Raw genomic sequence first — 20,762 nt, 5'->3', positions numbered from 1 at the left:
GCTGTTCATTACTTCTATTTATATACTTGTTTCCTAGGTCATTAATTTCTGTTTTTATATTTGCTTGCATCCTTGTACTTTCTTTGGGGTTCATTGGCTCCCCCTGCTTTCAAGTGGATATTTAGCTTGTATTTTTAGCTTCCTTTATATATTGTGTGCATTTAATTGTGTATGTTTTCCTCTTAACCCTTTCCTTTGGCTCTGGCAGAATGGTTTCACACACTTTGCTGCGCTGAGTTTTTATTATCATTCAGTTAAAAATATTTTCTAATTTCCATTGTGATTTCTTTTTTGACCTAATAGTTCTTTAGATGTTAATAATTGACCTTTCTTTATTCATGTTAGAAAAAGGTAGCTTTATCCCACAACATATCGTATTCACCTTTAACGACTTATATTTGTTTTTATTGCTTGCTTACTGACAGGTAATCATTTCTTTATCATGTGTGGGTAAATCTTTACTTAGGTCTCAAAAAATACAAGTACTTCATGAAATTGTGTGAAGTGTTCTTACTATATATTTTTTCTTTAGTTTGATACAGCTTTTCCAATTGACAAAATTATTAGTAATGATTAAATAAATATACGAATAGCGAATACTTGTATAAGTTTATATGCTGTAAGTACCTTTGAGTTTTTGTCCTTTTCTGCTTTATAAAAGAATATCTCTCAAATTTATAGGGTTTACTTTTTTGTCTGCTCAGTTGTACATTTATTCATTTATTCAGCATTCAGTAAGTGTTTTATTTATGGTGTGTTCTGTTTTGTGTTAGGCTTTGGAAGAATCCTGTTCTCACTTTCCAGGGTTATTTAGTCTACTAGGGAGAATATAATTTATTATAGGGCAAAAACTGCTATATTGTATGTGTGAGTTCAGTTAACAAAGAGGCCACAGAAAAGGCAATATTTAACATTTTTCAGAAATGGAGAAGTTTTCAAGTCATCACAAATGCTGTTTTCATGGTTTGTTAACAGGGGAAAGAATCGTTAAAAAGTCCAACTAAAAAATGAATTTAAATATAAATTATACAAATTGTTAAAACAAATTATTAATGTTAATTGCTTCAGTATAAATTTTAATTATAACTTTTTTTTTTAGTTGTTTTTACTAGCTATTTCTACTTTGTAATAGAATGGTATTACTTTATAAACTTGCATATAGATAATTAGTGTTTTATGTTACTCTCTGCAGAATCAAAGAATTCCATCGGACATGGTATTTCTTAGGACATCAGAAAAAGCAGGTATTTTTATTTGTATTTAAATTGCTGATCATTTAGTATTTTAGCAGTTTAATTTTCATTTTGAAAGGTAAAAGTTAAATTTATTCTTATAAAAAGTTTTCTTCGAATGATAATACATTGAATTCATTAATTCTAAATCACATTTAACTGTTGATATTTAAAATGAAAATCTTTAGTGTATATGTTTGTTTTAAAAAATATAATCCTATCACAACCTTTATATCAAATGAGTGCTTTCATTCAAAGCTATATTGATATCTAAGTAATTAAATGATGTTGCTTGAAATTTGATTGCTATTCTGTATTTGCAGTTTTATTAATTCAGCAAACGTTTATTTACCACTTACTATGTACCAGGCACACTTGTCCCTTGGGATACAAAGGGGGATAAGATGGGTGGGGGGAACAGAAGAGGAAGCAGACAGTTTGTGTAGGTGAGTTGAAGTGGGCTTCGCAGGAGAAATGATATTTATATGACATGAGCTTTCACCAGTGAGAAGAAGGTGGAAAAGGGGACGTGAGATGGAAGCCTCATGTGGTCAAGGAGAACTGTGTGTTCATTAACAGAAGAGTTCAGCTACACCTAATAATCAAGTACACTTGATACATTTACTTTATTGTGTGTTACTCAACGGGAGGTTTTGTTCTTCCTGTGGAGCAGACTAGAGAGCTCCTCTTCCAGTCCATTCCCTTTCTTCTCAGAAATACAGCTGGACTCCGTTTCCTGTCCAGTGAGATGGGGCTGTGCTCTGAGGGCTGGCCAAAGGAAACCAGCTGGCTGCTTCCAGGCCTGGTCTTCACCTCTTCTGTAGTTCCATGGAGCCATGTGTCTCGAGTAAATGCACCCGGGGTTGTTGCAAGGCTTGGATTATTCTCCAGAGTTCTGAAAAAGTTGCTTTGGATGATTTTTACTGATGTTCTCCTTATAGTTCTGGAGAAATGGATTTTCAGAGATTTTCACATTGCCATCCCTGTTTACATCACCTATTGTTTATGATGTTTGTCTTTGTTTCTGAATGTATTCAATATAATGAATAGAAAAATGTTTGCGTGGGCGCCTGGGTGGCTCAGTTGGTTAAGCGACTGCCTTCGGCTCAGGTCATGTTCCTGGAGTCCCTGGATCGAGTCCCGCATCCTGCTTCTCCCTCTGACCCTCCCCCCTCTCATGTACTCGCTCTCTCTCGTTCTCTCTCTCTCAAATAAATAGATAAAATCTTTAAAAAAAAAAGGAAAAGAAAAATGTTTGCATTTGAGAAATAATGACCCTTTTAATGATTGTGGTAGAAATATATATGAGATTAAGAACATTATCCTAAATATGGAAATGTTTTTTAGATAATTAACTTAAAAGAAATACAGGTTTTGTTAGGGGATAAAAGATGAAGGAAATCCAGCACTTTAAAACTGGAAGATGATGAGAACTGTCCATTTTCTAGAGGAGGAGTCTGAGGGCTGAACAATATGAATGCCTTGTTGAAGATCATGTGACTAACAGCAGTTTTAGTTCTTCAGCCTCTGAATGACTTATAGCCAGCAAAACATAGATAGAATATTAGAGCATTAGGCAAATGAGATACTCTATATTATGTTAGCTTTGGATAAATAACATATCTAAACTGATGACTTTTTTTTTTTTAGAGATTTTATTTATTTATTTGACGGAGAGAGAGAGAGAGCACAGCAGGGGGAATGGCAGGCAGAGGGAGAGGGAGAAGCAGGCTTCCCGCCGAGCAGGGAGCCCGATGCAGGGCTCGATCCCAGGACCCCGGGATCATGACCTGAGCCGAAGGCAGACGCTTAACTAACTGAGCTGCCCAGGCGCCCTAAACTGATGACATTTTAAAAACATTTTCTTTCCCTCTAGTTTTCCTTTGGGTTTCATGTTATAGGGACATGTTGTAGTATAATGATACTTAATATTTTGTAGGTCCTGGATCTCTTTGAGAATCTTTTTTTTTAATTTTTTTGAAAGATTTTTATTTATTTATTTGACAGAGAGAGAGCACAAGCAGGGGGAGCATCATAGGGAGAGGGAGAAGCAGGCTTCCCCGCCGAGCAGGGAGCCTTGACTCAGGGCTCGATCCCAGGATGGTGGGATCATGACCTGAGCCAAAGGCAGACGCTTAACTGACTGAGCCGCCCAGGCGCCTCTAAGCTTACAGTTCTCAGTTTTATTATTTTTTTCTATTAAATTTAAATTGTTATAATTCACTGACTGTAGATATACAGGTATTAAAATGTCAGATTGCTATTTCATGCTGTTTTTCTTCTTTTTCTGAAATGGACCAAATAGCTTCGCAGCTGGATAAAATGTGTGTCATGATATTGCTTTAAATCAGGAATTCTTAGCTTTGGAAATTCTGTTTCTGTGATTTTAAGTGATTATTTTAAGTTTTTTAATTGTCTCGTTTTCAAAAGTACACATACTCAGAATTTTTTGTGTATCAACTAACACTATTGATATTATGACTTTTCAGTTTCAGTTCAGAAGAATCTGATAGTGCATTGTCTACTAAAATAAAAATCTTCAAACCCTAGCCAGTATAAAAGTCTTAAATCTGTGTGGTGTGTCGGAGCTTGGACAGTTGCAGCTCAGGGAGTCTCTTTGTGGTGTCATATTGACTGTGTATTAACACAGGGCTTTCTGTGGGGCCGGCATCTAATTGTTTAGAATGCAGATGAAGCTGTTGATGGATCTGGGGACTGATGGCTTAAATTCCAATTAATCAATTGCTTCATCAGTTTCTTAATTCAGATCAAATATCTCCTGAATGCACACAGTTCTTTTAGTGGTATTAAGAGAAATTAATGCTTTAGAACTAATTTTCATCAATCTCTTATAAATGCCAATATCTTTTTCACTTGTCTCCTCAGTGATGACCTTATAGTTTAAGTGTTTGGGACATATTATAATAGCTCAGCCGTCACCTGTTAGTGGTGCCGGGGTAGGTAAATGACACTGTACTCATCCACATTCTCTCTTTGGTGCTATTCATCTTCCCACCAGCTTAAAAATTTCATGTGGAGTCATTAAGTCATATAAATGATTTAGAAATTAAGTTTAATGGCAAATGATCTGGTATTACATATGTGAAGTCAATGTCTGTTTTTCTTTTGTTGGGCATATACTGTGCCCATCTCTCTCAGAGCTATTGGATTCCTGAGCTGTTGCAGACAATCGACTAATATTACAGGATAACTTATCACCGTGTATGACAGACTCCGGTGCTCAGTCTCATCGCGTCCCATCACTTACTTTATCACCACTTGAGGCAGCTCTCCTGTGTGACACATAGCCTAGTTGATCTTCATTTGATTGTCATTAAACCTGTCCTTTCCTGTCAGCTCTTGTCAATTATACAAAATAAAATCAAGTATTCATAAGAAGTCTGTAACGGGATATAAGCAGACCAATTTAATAATTCATTTTTGCTGAGCCTTCACTGGCCTCCATTGTAGCTAGTGCTTGCTGTTAAACATTGTTAGATGTAGTACGTGTAAGACACGGCAAGTTGGCCATACTTCTGACTTTGCTACAGTTCATTCTCTTTTTTTAAATCCTGTCAGTTACTGCGAGGTTAGTAATGTGAACTGTACTCGAAGATAAGCAATATGTCTATTGCCCCTAAATTTTTAAAGCAGCATATAATTATTTAACGTGAAGCATGTCCTTTTTTCTTTAAAGAAAGACAACTATAGGGGCGCCTGGGTGGCTCAGTCGTTAAGTGTCTGCCTTCAGCTTAGGTCATGATCCCAGGGTCCTGGGATCGAGCCCTGCATCGGGCTCCCTGCTCCGCGGGAAGCCTGCTTCTCCCTCTCCAACTCCCCTTGCTTGTGTTCCTTCTCTCGCTGTGTCTCTCTCTGTCAAATAAATAAATAAAATCTTAAAAAAAAAAAAAGAAAGACAACTATATTGCTTGCAGTGTTTAATAAGTTTACAGAACCTAGGTATTACTTTCACTTTTAGAAACAGAATGTTTGAAATATAGAAGACTCTAGAGATTCTCCCTTCTTATTTTCTGTATTAGAAAGCAAACCTAGAGCAGAGCTGTTAGCACTGACATCTCAAAGTATGTGTCAGACAGAATCTAGAATCCGGTCCCTATGCGGCTACTTTTGTATCAGAACACACATAAGCACATACACACACACGTATAAACATGCATATATTTTAAGAGGAAAAAAAAATCAAGTTTGAAAAACTGTTTAACTGTAAAATAACATCCACTACAAATTTTTCTATTCTCCTTTTTAATTGAAACCAGTTTGTAAAATATTCTCCTTGTGGTGGGTCCTTTGGCAAGTAATGCATAACAAAATTTATTTATGTGTTTAGTTATATCTTTCAAAGTACATGTAATCAGACAGAGGTCTCCTGGGTAAGTCTTCACTGGATACAGTAGATGACTCAGAAGTCATTTCCTAGCGCTCCGTCTTCCGGAGCCTTGGGAAAGTGACTTGGCCTCTGTGACCCTCCTGGAATCGTGCTGGCAGCACCGCGGCAGAGAGCAGCTACAAGGCTTGGAAGTGCCATTGGTGAAGGGTCTGCGTGGGGCACGTTCCAGATCCTGAACTGTGATAGGTGAAGGTGCATTGGCTGGCGGAGAAAAGTAGTAAGAGCAAGAAAACGCTCGTGGTACGTGCAGGACTACAGCTTCTTCCAGAGGGCTCAGGGGAGAATGCGTCTAGCACAGATGTGGGTTTGCACAGACCCGCTTTAGTGTTAGGACACTATGTAAGAGGTGTCCTGGACTGGGCTCGGTGAAGATACGTTCTGACTGACCTGTCTACCTTCACTAGTTCCCCAGACTTGAGAAAGAGGTCGCTAAATGAGTTCCCGGCGTACGGCTCTCACTGGCAGACTTCAGTAGATTTTCCTCTAAATTTTACAATGCAGCTCTGAAGTCAGTCCGATTCCTCCACCCCGTGCAGATGAAAACTTCAGTGGGGCGAGGTAAGTGGCAGGGAGCATTGGTGAGTGAGGTGCAGAGCTGGTGCTCCGCTCACGACTGGCCCTTCCTGCTGTGCCCCGGGAACAGGAGCCTCTCCTAGAGCGCGGCTGACACTCGGGGCCACGTCGCTCTTACCTGCCGTAGGCTGCTGAGCAGCACTCCTGCCCCAGGTCACGAGATACCAGCAACAGGTTTGAAAACAAACAGGGTCTCCACAAGTTTCCAAGTGCCCGCACCCCAGGGGGGACATCACCCCTGGTTGAAAAGCGCTGGAGAACTTTTTTGTTTTCATTGAAGAGAATCCCTAAGTGTCCAGTTATGTATCTTTTGAGACTAATATTCTTCAGAGATCCTCTCAGTAAGAACAAACTGATTCTGTGGCATTTGCCTCCGTGGGGAAGAAGTTTCTGCTCCTGCCAGTGCAGCCCAGAATTCGGGGGCTGGTTCCATGTCCCTGCTGCTGCCAGGCTAAGGCCAGGGCGTCACCCTGCAAGGGGTGTCCACTAGCCGCGCGCTTCCCCAGGCCTGGTGGACTGGGCCTCCCTTCTGCTCACCAGCTCCCACCCAGAGGCAAGAGCTCTGCCCCGTTTTGATAATCTGGGAGTAATGGAGCCCCAGCTGGTTAGCCCCACCAACTAGCTTGTAGGGCCGGAAGGGCTGCCACAACCCCTCCCCTAACCCCAGCGCCTACTTAGAAGCAAGCAAGATGCCTCTCCAGATAAAACTGGTTGCTGTCCTCTTCCATTCTCCCGTGTCTTGGCCCAGACCTTTGCAGACCTTGCTCCAGTTCATGCCTACGGGTGGTGGTGAAAACAACGGAGAGCTTGGTGGCCAGTCGTTCAAAGGGAGGATCCATGATATATACCAACAAAGGACAGAGCAGCCCAGTGAGAAACTTTACCACCAGAACCAGGGAAAGAGTCAGCCAAAAGGAGTCCCACAGGATCACGCTCAACACTGCGTGCATGTGCTAGTCTGCTCTGCTCAGGAGGAGTCAGAGTGGGGCAGTCTTGAAAAGGTCTCCAGGACACACATCCATCAGCAGAGCCAAAGCCTTGCTTGTCTCGGGGGCCCTAAGCACAGTCTCTGGGTGTACTGCTCACGGCCAGTGGTAGTTCCTGCGAAGCTGAGCTTAGAAATAGAATCCCATGCCTCCCCGTTGGTCTAGAAGATTGCACGTGTGCCAGAACCATGGCTGTGGGCCCAGGAGCGTGGACAGAGACAACCTGCAAGCTGCTGGTCCATTCCTGACTGAACTAAGGGCAGAGTCAAGAACGAACTTCCCAGTTGGGGAGAATAGCCTCTGAGCCATGTGTATCCGGTGGTAGAGGGTGAAAATCTGACTCCGTGAGTTCAGACACCACTTTTGACCAACAGGAAGTTGATGTGGGGCCAGGAGCAGCCCCTAGAAAGCCAGGAATTCAAATCTGGTCAGGGAAAGGGGGGGTGCTGCATGCTACAGGGTAAATGGACTTCACAGAATTAGGTCAGCCAAGTCACAAAAAAGAAACATGTCGGAACAACAACCAGCACTCAGAATGTTTGATGTTTGTGTAACAGTTCAGAGTGTTCACTCATCAACTGGGGGGTTTTATGTGCTTGTACAGCAGAGGGATTTGAAGTCACACGGGCCTCCCGACGGCGTGGTGCCGCTCGTCCCGACGGCGTGGTGCCGTTCATCCCGCCCGTCCCCGTGAGACCTCAGGGCAGTGCACCTCTAAGCCTGAAATAGGGGCATGCTCCCTACCGACTGTCCAGCAGGACCTCAAATGTATATAGGCCAGGACTGGCACTTAGTAGATGCTCAGTAAATATTAGTAGCCTTCTTGTTCAGAGAGAAATGACTTTTCATTATGCATATATGTCTCCATATATTTTCTGAGGAGTGTGGAACAGTTTCTAATCAAGAAAGTAGATCCCATATTTATTTCTTCTTAGTTTGGAGTGTTATGTTAGTTTCTCCCCATAACGATCTTTGGAAGGTATTTTCTAAATGAGCCAGGCCCCGAAGAAGTGTACTTGTATTAAATCCCATGTCCCTGAATTCCTCTCCCTGGCACTTTATCTCTCCTCCTCCCCACCCCCCAGTGGTCTCTGTAATTGTGGTCCTTTGGCCCTTGAGGTTCAGAGGGATCTCCGTCTTGGCAGAAAAGACAGTTATACTCACAGAGCTAGTCTACTGCTTTGTAAAGGAGACTTTTCTGGGTGCCACGGGTCTTCTTTCCCTGAACTGTAGGTTGTAGCTGCTTTTCATTTCCAGCTGAATCCCTGTCCCTCTGACTTTCACAGAAACCGCTCCATCTCATTTCTAGAATAGGACGTTGGGTGTGCCCCAAGTGATCGAGTGTGGGTTCTGTTTTAGAATCTCGAGTCTGGGTTACTTGTCAGCACTACATGTGTCTCCCAGAACTTGTTTTACTCCTTCGGATTTTGCTCATTTGCTTCTCTGATTATTAGACGAAACACTTACTGAGGTCAGTAGGACCCTTGGTCCCTGGAAGAATGTTCTCGGTGTAGTGGGTGTTGTGTGGATTTTGAGTACACGCGGAAGAGAAGCTGTGTGTAAGCCCGTGTTGAGGAGGGGCGCAGCCGCGCCCTGTGAGGTGGGGTACAAGTTGGCGGCATTGCTGCATTTGCTGCAAAATCTTCAAGTCTGTATTTCCATTTTTGAAGCTATCAGTAAATCTCTTCTTAACATCTGTCGGTATGTACAATCTCCCCACCACTATCCAGTTTTATTTTTGTTGTTTTAATTATAAATATCTAATAGTTTATTTTAACCATTTTAAATCACTTTAACAATTTAACTGTTAAATAACCATATTATTTCAGCTGCTTTTTGGATAAGTGATTGTTTTGTTTTGTTTTGGAGGGAGAGAGAGGAAGAGAGAAGGTGGGGGGGACGCAGAGGGAGAGAGAATCCTAAGCAGACGCCACGCCAAGCACGGACTCAGTGTCATGACCCTGAGATCGTGACCCAAGCTGAAATCAAGAGCTGGACGCTTAACTGACTGAGGCACCCAGGCCCCCTGGATAAGTGATTTTTAACAGGTTCTATTAGATACCAGAAAACTCAACCAGCATCGTCTGGTTCTGTCTTCTGAATCTAAGCAACTTAGAAGCCACCACATTGGAAGTTCTAGGCCCTCTCTTTACTGGGTGACTACAGCCTGTGAGCAGCCACGGGCTTTTTTGTAAGGCTGTTCACCTCTTTCCCTCTACCATAACCTTACGATTTCTGTATCTTCCTTTAAAGTTAAAACCTGTTTCACCCAGGACACTGAGAGTTACGCCATCAATGCTAATAAATAACTAGTTTAAAATATTGTGAAAACCTTTTATTTAATGTTTCTGTTTTGCTGTCTTCTGGATAAAAGGGAAAAGGCCATGAGATAAGTTATTGATGAAATTAGCTGCTGAAGTGGAGAGGAGGTGTAGTCGGCCGATAACTGTCATAGCATGAGTGCTGGTAAACGACCGCGCATGCAGTCAGCCGTCCACCAGAGCCGCCCTGGTGCTGAGCTGCATCGATCGGTAGCAGAGTGTCAGCGAAGTTGATGGATGGGGCCAACACTGATAGACAGCAGAAGGGAGCCCTGAAATATAAATATGAGAAAAGTACAAGGAAGGGGAGTCTCCATTTCTGCAGGTGTTCAAATATAAATTGAAATGTGGGTTTCTGTGGTGCAGTTCCAGTTATCTGCAGCATTTCTCTCTTTACTGTAGAGATCCCATGTTTGTACAATTGACCCTTGAACAACCCGGGGGTTAGGGCTGCTTACCCCCCCCACCCCGCCCTGCCCATCCCCTACTCCCCACGCAGTTGCAAATCCACATATAACTTTGGGCTCTCCCAGAACTTAACTACTAATAGCCTGCTGTTGGCTGGAACCCTTACCAATAACATCAAGTCTGTTAACACATTTTATATGTTCTCTGTATTACATGCTGTATTCTTACAACAAAGTAGGCTGGAAAAAAGAAAATGTTTTTAAAATCATAAGGAAGAGAAAATACATTTATAGTGGGCCCATTAAAGGATCAACTTTATAATATTTTTGTTGATATATTTTTGTATTAATCTGAATGCATTTTTAAAATATATTTTCAGACATTAATTTTTTTAGAGCAATTATGGGTTTTCAAAAAGGTGAGAGGGAGGTACAGAGATTTTCCACGTACCCTGCACTCACACACGTATCGCTTCCCCCATCATCAGTAGGCCCCAGTGGAGTGGTGCGTTTGTTACCAGTGATAGACCCAGCCCGGCACATCGCCATCAGCCAGAGTCCACAGCTGACGTGAGGCTTCGCTCTTGGTGGGGTGCCTTCTGTGGGCTTGGACAAATGTAGACCTGTATCTGCCATATGGCATCATACAGAGTGTTTTCCTTCATGATATTATTTGTAAAAATCCTCTGTGCTCCATCTATTCATTCCTCAGCAAACACTGATTGTTTTATTTACAACATAGTTTTGCCTTTTCCAGAATGCCGTATCAGATTGTCTTCTTTCACTGAGTGGTGTGCATTATGAGCTTTCTCCGTGTCTTTCATGGTCTGACAGCTCATTTCTTTTTAGCGCTGAATAATTCTTCATTGTCTGGATGCACCATAGTTTATTCATCTACCTATTGAAGGACATCTAGTTGCTTCCAGGTTTTGGCCGTTACGAGAAAAGCTGCTGTGAGATCCGTGTGCAGGTTTTTGTGTTGACTTAAGTTTGCATGTTCTTTGGGTAAGTGCCAAGCCGCACGGTCACTGGATTATACAGTACGGTTGTGTCTAGCTTGGTGCGACTTCCGCCCAACTTCCACAGCAGCTGCACCACGTTGCGTCCCCATCAGCAGCGAGTACGAGTCCCTGCTGCTCTCCCATCCCCGTCAGCACTGGGCACCGTTCTCATCGGTGTGCAGTGGTGTCTCCTTGTGGTTGAAACTTGTCTCCCCGATGACACAGGACGATGTGGAGCCCCTTTTCATGTGCTTATTTGCCATCCGTGTGTCTTCTTTGTTCAGGTCTGTAATCCATTTTTTTTTTTTTTTAAAGATTTTATTTATTTATTAGAGAGAGAATGAGAGAGAGAGAGCACGAGAGGGAAGAAGGTCAGAGGGAGAAGCAGACTCCCCACTGAGCAGGGAGCCCGATGTGGGACTCGGTCCTGGGACTCCAGAATCATGACCTGAGCCGAAGGCAGTCACCCAAACAACTGAGCCACCCAGGCGCCCTGTAGTCCATTTTTTAATCAGGTTATTTTCTTATTCTTGAGATGTAGGAGTTCTTGGTATATTTTGATAACAGCCTTTTGTCAGGTGTGTGTTTTGCGAACATTCTTGGTATATTTTGATAACAGCCTTTTGTCAGGTGTGTGTTTTGCGAACATTCTCTCTCCCAGTCTGTGGCTTGTCGTCTCACTCTCTTGATAGCGTCTTCTGCAGGACAGAAGTTTTGAATTTTAATGAAGTCCAGCTCATCACATATTTCTCTCTTGGATCGCGCCTTCGGTGCCATATCCGAAAAGTGGTCACCACACTACGCTAGGGTCACCTAGGTTTTCCCCTGTTCTCATCTAGGACTTTCTAGTTTTGCATTTTACATTCAGGTCGGTGGCCCATTTTGAGTTAATTTTTGAGAAGGATGTGAGGTCTGTGTCTGGACGCCGTTGCTGTGGGGGGTGTTTTGCCGTCGCAGCACCCATTTCCTGAAGAGACAGTTTTGCTCCTTTGTTGCAGCTGACTATGTTAATGGGGGCTTATTTCTGGGCTCTGTTCTGCACCGCTGATCTGTGTGTGTTCCTTCACCAGAACCATACCGCCATCATGACCGTAGCTTTACAGTTGTCTTTTTTTTTTTTCCAAGGCTGGCGAATGGTTTTAATTTTTAAATGTATCTTTTTTCTTACTTTGTTAAAATACACATAATATAAAATTTATTACCTCTTCTTGAGTTCCCGGACCCAGTTCCATCGTGGAGTAGAGAGATTCCCACACATACAAACCTAAGCAATTCTTGGGATAGCAACAACCTGAGCAATTCTGACACTGTCTGCCTTGGAAATAGCATCCGATCTCACAGATTAAGGGCTCAGTCCTATAAGACTGCCTCCTGCCCCCGAATTCAGACACTAGTCGGAAATCCCAGGATGTGACTTGTGCTTCTGACCAACTGGCTGCAGACTGGAGGTTCCAGTGACCTCCTCCGTAATTTGCTGCAGCGGCTCACAGAACTCAGGGAAACACGTTTACCTGTTTGTTACAGGGTATGACAAAGAGTAAGAATCAAGAGCCAGATGAAGAGGTGCACAGGGAGCGGTCTGGGGAAAGGGTGTGGAGCTTCCATGCCCTCTCCCGACAGCCACTCTTCCCAGTCTCCAGGTGTTCACCAATCCGGAAAATTCTGAACCCAGCCCTTTTGGGTTTTTATGGAGGCTTCTTTGCATAGCCACGATTGATTAAATCATTGGCCATTGGCTGACTGAACCTCCAGGCCCTTTCCCCTCCCCAGAGGTCAGGCGTGGGGCCAAAAGTTCCAGCCCTCTGATCACATGGTTGGACCTCCTGGCAGCTTGAGTGAGTGGGCTCCAAAAGTCGCCTTCATTAACAAAAGACACCTTTATCACTCTCAACACTTGGGAAACGTTGAGGGTTTGGGGAGCAGAGAGCCAGGCACTGTGGATGAAGACCACATACTTATGAGAAATATATATTTGGTCATCTGAATCATCTGAATGACCAAATACATATTTCTCATAAATGACAGTATTGCCCAATCTTAACCATTTTTTAAAAAGATTTTTATTTATTTTTGTGTGCGCGCGTGAGAGAGAGCACATGAGCGCAGGCACGAGCAGGAGGGCAGAGGGAGAAGCAGAGTCCCCTCTGAGCAGGGAGCCTGACTTGGGGCTTGACTCCGGAACCCTGAGATCATGACCTGAGCCAAAGACAGTTGCTTAACCGACTGAGCCACCCAGGTGCCCCATCTTAACCATTTTTAAATATGTAGTTTAGTGGTGTTTTATTAAATACATTCACATCATTGTACAGCTGCCCCTATAATCTATCCCTGTAACTGTTTTCATCTTGTAGAGCAGAAACTCTATACCATTAAAAATAACTCCTCATTCTCCCCTCCTCTCCACCAGTGGTAATCACCGTTCTACTGTCTGTTTTTATGACTGTGACCCCTCCAGGAACCTCATATAAGTGGAATCCTATGGTATTTGTCTTTTTGTGACTGGCTCCTTTCCCTTAGCATAATGTACTCAAGGTTCATCCGTGTTGTGGCATACTGCACAATTTCCTTCCTTTTTAAGGCTCCATAATACCACATTCTACATACAGACCACAGTTGGGTGTTTTTTTTTTTTTTTAATCCTTTCATCCATCAGTGGGCACTGGGTTTTTCTCATGTTTTGGCTCTTGTGAATAATGCTGCTATGAACATGTGAATACACATATCTTTTTGAGACCCTGCTTTCAGCTCTTAGCGGTTTATACCCAGAGGTGGAATTGCCTGCCTCATTTGGTAATTCTGTCTTTAATTTTTTGATGAATTTCCATACTGTTTCCCATGGAGCATCTCTTGCCATCATTCCACTTCAACCTCTTTGTGTCTTTGGGTGTGAAGTGAGTCTCTTCTCGACGCATATGTGGTTGGATTATGTGTTGTCACTTATTCCGGCAATCTCTGTTTCTGATTGGAGAGTTTAATGGATTTACAGGGTCAAGTAATGATAAGAAAAGACTTCTCTCGTTGTGCAGTTTGTTTTCCATGTGCCTCAGAGCTCTTTTTCATCTTCATTTTCTGTATTATTTTCTGTTTCAGGTAATATTTTGTAGTGAAATGGTTAAATTCCTCTCTCATTTCCTTCTGTGTCTACTCTGTAGCTGTTTTTCCGTGCAGTTACCATGGCGTCTCCACGTAACATCCTAAGTTGTAGCTCTCTAATTGGGATTTGTACCAACTGAAGTTCAGTAACATACAAAACTCTGCTCCTTTACAGCTCCATCCCCACCCCTTTGGTTGTAGATGTCACAGAATTACATCTCTAAACGTTACATATCCAAAAAACATAAACTAGTAATTATTTTAAGTGCATTAGCCTTTTAAATTACATAGAAAACAAGGTGTGGAGTTACAAGCCAAAGTTACAGAATTCCAACTTTTAGAGCAGTGATTGCTTTTTTCTTTCAATTCCTTGGTCTCTTAAGTCATGTGGGAAACAAAGTACAGTGACAGACTGTTGCTGCCGTGGTGCTGGCCGGTGGGACTGGCCATGTGTAGGCCCTCCCTGAGACCTTACTGCGTGCACGGCTTCCCGCTGCCGTCTCCAGTCCTTCCCTTGCGCCTGTCGGACTCCCGGGAGCAGCCCTTGTAGGAAAGGTCCAGTGGTCACCGACTGCCACAGCTTTTGTTTGTCTGGCAAAGAGACAACCGCAGCACAGTTTTGCTGGATATAGGATTCTCGGTTTTTCTTCTTATAGCTCTGACCATATTGGTGCACTTTCTCTGAAATCCAAAGTTTCTGGTGAAAAATCCACAGATAATCTTACTGAGGATCCCTTGGATGTGATGAGTCTCTTCTCTCTTGCTGTTTTCATGGTTCTCTCTTTGTCTTTTGAAAGTCTGATTATAACGCATCTCCGAGTGGGTCTCTCTGACTTCATCTGACTTGACCCTCTTTGGGCTTCTTAGATGCTTAGCTGCATGTCTCTCATCACATCAGGGATGTTTTCAGTAATTATTTCTCCAGAGAGTCTCTTCGCCCCTGTATCCCCAATCCTGCTGGGACTCCCACAGTACGTATGCTGATTCAAGGGCTGGGGCCCACGGATCCCTCTGTCTCTGCTCGCAGTTTTTCAGTTCTTTTTCTCTCTGTCCCTCAGGCTGGACCATTTCTGTCCTGTTTTCAAGTTTGCCAGTTCTTCCTTCTGCCTTCAGCTCCCTCCAGGGAATTTTTCATTGCTATTACTGTACTTGTCAGTTCTTGAATTTCTTTTCCTTTTTATGTTTTCTTTATTGATTCCATTTCATAATTTGTTTTCTTGACTTTTCTTACATCTTTCTTCAGTTCTTTGAGCATCTTTTAGACTAGTCTTTGTCTGTTAGATCTGACATCAGGTCTTCTTCAAGGACAGTATCTGTTTATCTTTTTTGTTCCTTTATTTTATTATTTTTTTAAGATTTTATTTATTTGAGAGAGAGAGAAAGAGCGTGAGAGAGCTCATAAGCAGGGGTGAGGGGTAGAGGGAGAGGCAGACTCCCTGCTGAGCAGGGAGCCCGATGTGGGACTTGACCCGAGGACCCTGGGATCATGACCTTAGTGAAAGCAGATGCTTAACCGACTGAGCCACCCAGGCGCCCCTTTTTTTCCCTTTAAATTGGCTATACTCTCCTGTTCCTTTGTGCGCCTGTTGATTTTTGTTGAACACTGGACATTTTAACCTTTATAATGTGGTAACTCTGGAAATCAAATCCCCACCCCCAACAGTAGGTCAACCTGAGACTCGGTAATAGCAGTAATGGCATTGCAGTGAGACTTCTCAATTACCGCAGCACATGCCACACCCACGTACATGCACACGCGCATACACGTGCCTGATTGGTCTTCTCTTGAGGGTGGCAGGGGGCCAGCTCATTGTCTTGAAATGTGGATAGATTACAAGGAATCAATGCTTACTTATAGGAACTGTTTCACCAGGTGACCAGACCGAATCCAAAGAGCAGATGCCTCTACTTTTACATTGTATTCTAGCTAAATGGTGGAAAGGAAAGATAGACTTCCTTCCACTTTCTTCAGCCTGTGCTGCGGTCATGAATGCGGGCTCTGAGCACAAAGGGCTGTTGGTATCAAAGCAGAGCAGAGCCTGGACGTGGTGCGTCTGGATGGCAGCCGGGCAGCATTGCTGAGGGTCCTTGGAGTGTGAGCTGGGCTCTGGGTGCAGGAACCAGGGTTACAGGACCCTAGGGGGAAGGGGAGATGGTTGCCTGCATCATGTGTGTTTAGTCAGTGACGTGCAGACCAGGGAGGGTGGGGACGGCCTGTAGATAAAAGGGACGTTGGAGACGGAATACCCAGAATGGACAAGGCTCAGCTGTAGTGTCCTGAGGATGTACGTTTGGGGGATAAACTCCAGATCAGAGCAAGGAAGTGCAGATGACAGTAGTGTTGGGGGGGGGGGGCACACGCAGGATCTTCTCAGGGTCTCGCAGTTGTTTACAAGTTACTTGTCCTAAGTCACTAAGATGTACAGATGCTCTTAGGGCTTTCTGTACCTCGTTTATTTTATTAAGTCACTTGAATTCATTTGGTGATGCAACTAGTATTATTTTGTTTTATATGCTTGTTTTTAGGGATTGCTTTTTAAAAGTTTGATGTGATTTGCTTTTTTAATTATGTAAAACGTGTGATTTCCGAGTGAGCAGTATAAAACAGCCCCTTCCTGCCTTCCTCCGTCTGCAGAGGTCGTCCCCATGTCCACACCTGCACGTTCCCTCCCTCTCCCACCTGGCTCTTCGGTGGAAGGTATTAGTCCATGAGCAGCATTTACACCTTGCTTTCCTCACGGAGCGATGTACATCCTGCACATCGTTAACAGTAAACATTGAGGTCTTTCTCTTTCTCCCTCCCTTTCCTTCATTCCCTCCCTCCCTCCTCTTTCTCCTTCTCTCCCTCACTCTCCCCCTCCCTCCCTTCCTGGCTTGCTCCCTGTCTCCTGTCTGTGCCTGGTCTTCGAGCCTGGCTTTCTTACATGGCTGCTTGTACTCCCTTTTATTCACTGATTCTCACATTGTCTGTTCCCAGCCTTTTGTTACGATAAATAATGTTACAGGATCATTTTGTATGTATGTCACTTTGTGTTTTGCTGTTCTATCTTAGGATAGGTTCTGAGAAATGGTGTGATAGCATGGTCAAAGGGTGAATGGAGGTTTACTTTAATATTTTTTCATGTTTAAAATTTGATTGGGTTGTATGACAATAGATCTTACCTGGGTTTTGGCATTTTAGCTGTGCTTTTATTATTGAACATATGTTTTATGGTGGTACGTCAGATAATTTATTAGCAAAGTTACGGCACACTCTTGGATATTTTTGTGTATTTACTTATTATTTTATTATTAAAACATGAATTAAAGGTAGAAATGATCAAAGCAGTTTTTTTAAAATAAAGCCCTAATTAATAATAAGCCTCCGTAGGCAAGGACACGACATAGCAGGTAAGTGATTAGTTAGTGACCTGTACCTTCTCAGCGCGCTTGTTTGTGAATCAAATAGATAAAGGCTTTTGAGGCTTTTTGTGTCATTGCTGCACCCCCCCCGCACTTGTGGTCTTCAAGCACCTGTAACTCTGTATCTTCTTGTCTCATTCCAAGGCTCGTGTTTTATTCGAACTGATCAGCTTGATGGTGAAACCGACTGGAAGCTGAAGGTGGCGGTGAGCTGCACACAGAGGCTGCCAGCCCTGGGGGTGAGCATTCCTGTAATTACAGCGCCATCTCACTTAGTGCGCGTTCCAGGCAGCAGATCCATTTCTGCATATACCAGCTGACTTCTTGAATGCACGGGTTCCTAAAAATGATTCTTGTATTACTAACAAGGGGTGCTTGAAAATTATGCCAGAATAATTTCTCTGCTGTCTGGCACATGACTTGCTCTAGGTGTGGGTTTGCAGCGCTCCTGTTGGCCCGGGACTGTCGTCTTCTTTTCTCTTCTCTTGCCTTCCTTTCCCTTCTGGTTTTTATTTGTAAACCTCGCAGTTGAGTAATCTTTAAGATTGAGAACTTTTGGTGGGGTTAAATGAGTCCATAATTGAGTCCCTTTTTGCTAACTGACTTAACTCTGTGGTAGGCTGGTGTCCATTAGTTTTGGCAGATTGTGGAACTCAGACGAAGTTAAGCCTCCTTTTGGAGACAGGCATGTCCCCTCTGTTTTACTTGGGACAGTAGAGAACCCTCTTCTGTTAGGAGGAGGGACAGTGTTACTGTGTCTTGTGACCAAGAGAGAAGGAAGAGGACACCGTCAGGCACCTTGCCTGGTCTTTGCCCAGTGCCCCTTTGTTCCTGGGGAATAGGCAAGAGGTGGGATTAGAGAGAATAGTACTTACGGACTTCAGCATTTTCAACGATCTCTCACAAATGCTGAGAATCCACTAAGCTGGCACACATCTTTTTTTTTAACAAAGCCACGGTTGAGGCCATTTGGTGCTTGTGTTAGACGTTAGTATGTATTTGAATGAGAGGAGCTTCATTCTTCCTACATGATCTGCTGATATGCAGTGGAGAGTAAAGAAAACTTGAGGTGGTCTACGAGTGACCTTTGCCTCGAGCACTTGTTGGTAAAGGCAAGGGAACTTGGGTAGTATTATAGACTTGGTCGCTTTCCTGGCATTGGTTGGGTTTGGATAGGAGTAGCTATTTGCACTGCATATGACGTACAGTTAATTTACCATGAACAGCAGGAGCCTTCCTCAGTCGTGTGTACACTGGACCTTTCGGAAATTATATACGTTTGACATGTGCGAGACTGGGAAATATTTGGTTCTTTAGGAGTTTTTGGTTGTCTATGCTTTATGTGGTCCCTAGGTTGAAATTTATTCCTTTATATGTTTTGTGTATATCTTGCAAGACTTTCTGGTCACTAGTGAGCAGTTGCTGATTCTTTCTTTTGTCCATTTATTCATTGTCACATAACAATGTGGGTCATGTAATATGTCTGTCACAGCCTAACCCCCTGCCTTTCCTGCTCCTTTTTTTTTTCCCTAACCCTTTAAAGATTAAAAAAAAATAAAACAACAACCATTCTTACCCCAAGGGTGATACAGAAGAGAGTGCAAGTTGTCAGATTTGAACCCCAGGTCTTGGTTTCCTAACCCCTGAGCTGGAGAATGACCCCTCTCGGCTCGTCAGCTAACCTTGTACACCTCTGTCATGGGTGGGAGCAAGTAGGCAACTCCTACTTTTTGGCTTTTTTAAATATATAAACATTAAGAGGAGGCATGTAAATAGCAAGTCTTCCTTTTTCAGGTAAATTCTGAAAAGTAGAACAGGGGGTGTGTGAAGGAACACCTGTGATTTCAGCTCGTGGTAGGTCATCTCAGAAGAGTTGTGCCCAAACCCCTGTAACCAGCAGAATGTGATTATTGGCTTCAAAACACTTAAAATAACTATTGAAGAAAAAAAAATCTCTGATAGAGAAAATTTAGACCATTCATTGTTTTCATTTGTACCTCTTTGTTCTAGTGTGGTTGAAATTTTCCACCACATGTTCACTAGAAATTTGTATTTATTTGTTGGTTTGCCCTTCTCTTTTGCCCACTTTTGTATTGGTGTTTTCCAATTAAAAAATTATATATATGCTCATGTGGTATATAGTATTGAGTTGATAAAACGAGATCTATGCAAAGTATGTCCTGTTTTTAGTTGTTCTTCCTTAGACACAGAAGCAGTCCTGCATCTCCTGCACGTGTGTGGTCTCCCTCGTTCCTCAGGTCAGGAGTGGTTTCTGAGAATTGTCCAAACTACTGCTCTAGGTCAGTTTCTGAGCCAGTGCAAGGTGGCCCACCACTCGATGATTTGTTTTCAGTCTTACTTCTCAGTGTTCTGGCACAGTTTATTTAAATTCTGTAGGATATTATGTATAATTTATATGATGTGGGTTAGTACAACTTATTGATTGATTGATTGTGAATGAGGGAAAGCAGATTCTGTTGGACCAGCTGATGAAGGTAATAGTTGAGGTTGACATTGACTCTTTCTCACTAAGCAGCTGACCTTTGTCCACTTCACAGTGGACAGGAACGAGTGGGAAGCTAGTAAGTCAGGGATGTGTGGGGGAGTGTGCACGCAGAAACTGCCAAAGTGCTTTTCGGAGTGGCTGTACCATGAAGCACTGCCACCAACAGTGCATGAGTGCTCGAGTTTCTCCACAGCCTTGCTAATATTTGGTGGTGTCATTTTTTAATTTTAGTTGTCTCGGTAAGTGTGTGGTGATACCTCATTTTAGTTTGTGTTTCTATAATGGCTAGCAAGGCTGAACAGTTTTTGTTTTTTGTTTTTTGTTCTTAAGATTTTTATTTATTTGAGAGAGAGCAAGCAGGAGGGAGAGGGAGAGAGAATCAGAAGCAGACTACACGCTGAGTGCGGAGCCCAACATGGGGCTCAGTCCCACAACCTGAGATCATGACCTGAGCTGAAACCAAGAGTCGCGTGCTTCACCGACTGAGCTGCCCAGGCGCCCCCTGAACCGTGTTTCTTGTGCTTGTTTACCATCTGTGTATCCTCCTTGGTGAAATGTCTGTTCATGTCTTTTCAGTGGCTTTTGTGTAATTCCCTAGAATGCTCTCTGTACATGACCATGTCATGGGCAAGGAAGACAGTATAGCTCTTCCATGCAAGTGTGCATAGACGGCCTTCTCTTTCTTCTGCTTGCATATCACACCGGCTGCGATCTCTAATGCATTGTTGAACAGAAGTGGTGAAACCATTCATCCTGGTCTTCTTTCCAATCTTGGGGAACACGTAACCTTTTAACATCATGTGTGATGGTAGCGGTAGGTTATTTTTACAGGT

At 43.0% G+C, this 20,762-nt stretch overlaps 1 protein-coding gene across 7 annotated transcripts in view; it reads left to right on the top strand.

Moving 5' to 3' along the window:
- ATP9B (ATPase phospholipid transporting 9B) overlaps nucleotides 1-20,762 on the top strand; it is a 251,414-nt gene that overhangs the window by 67,434 nt on the left and 163,218 nt on the right. For all 7 annotated transcript variants that reach the window (XM_078060152.1, XM_036068816.2, XM_078060154.1 and 4 more), the window contains 2 exons: nucleotides 1,193-1,244; nucleotides 17,568-17,662. In XM_078060152.1, the coding sequence (XP_077916278.1) occupies nucleotides 1,193-1,244; nucleotides 17,568-17,662 (147 nt within the window). The remainder of the gene's footprint in view (nucleotides 1-1,192; nucleotides 1,245-17,567; nucleotides 17,663-20,762) is intronic.

This window comes from Halichoerus grypus, chromosome 13 (genome assembly GCF_964656455.1).
Source record: "Halichoerus grypus chromosome 13, mHalGry1.hap1.1, whole genome shotgun sequence".
Lineage (NCBI taxonomy): Eukaryota > Metazoa > Chordata > Mammalia > Carnivora > Phocidae > Halichoerus > Halichoerus grypus.
This window is presented reverse-complemented; position numbering and strand designations above follow the sequence as displayed.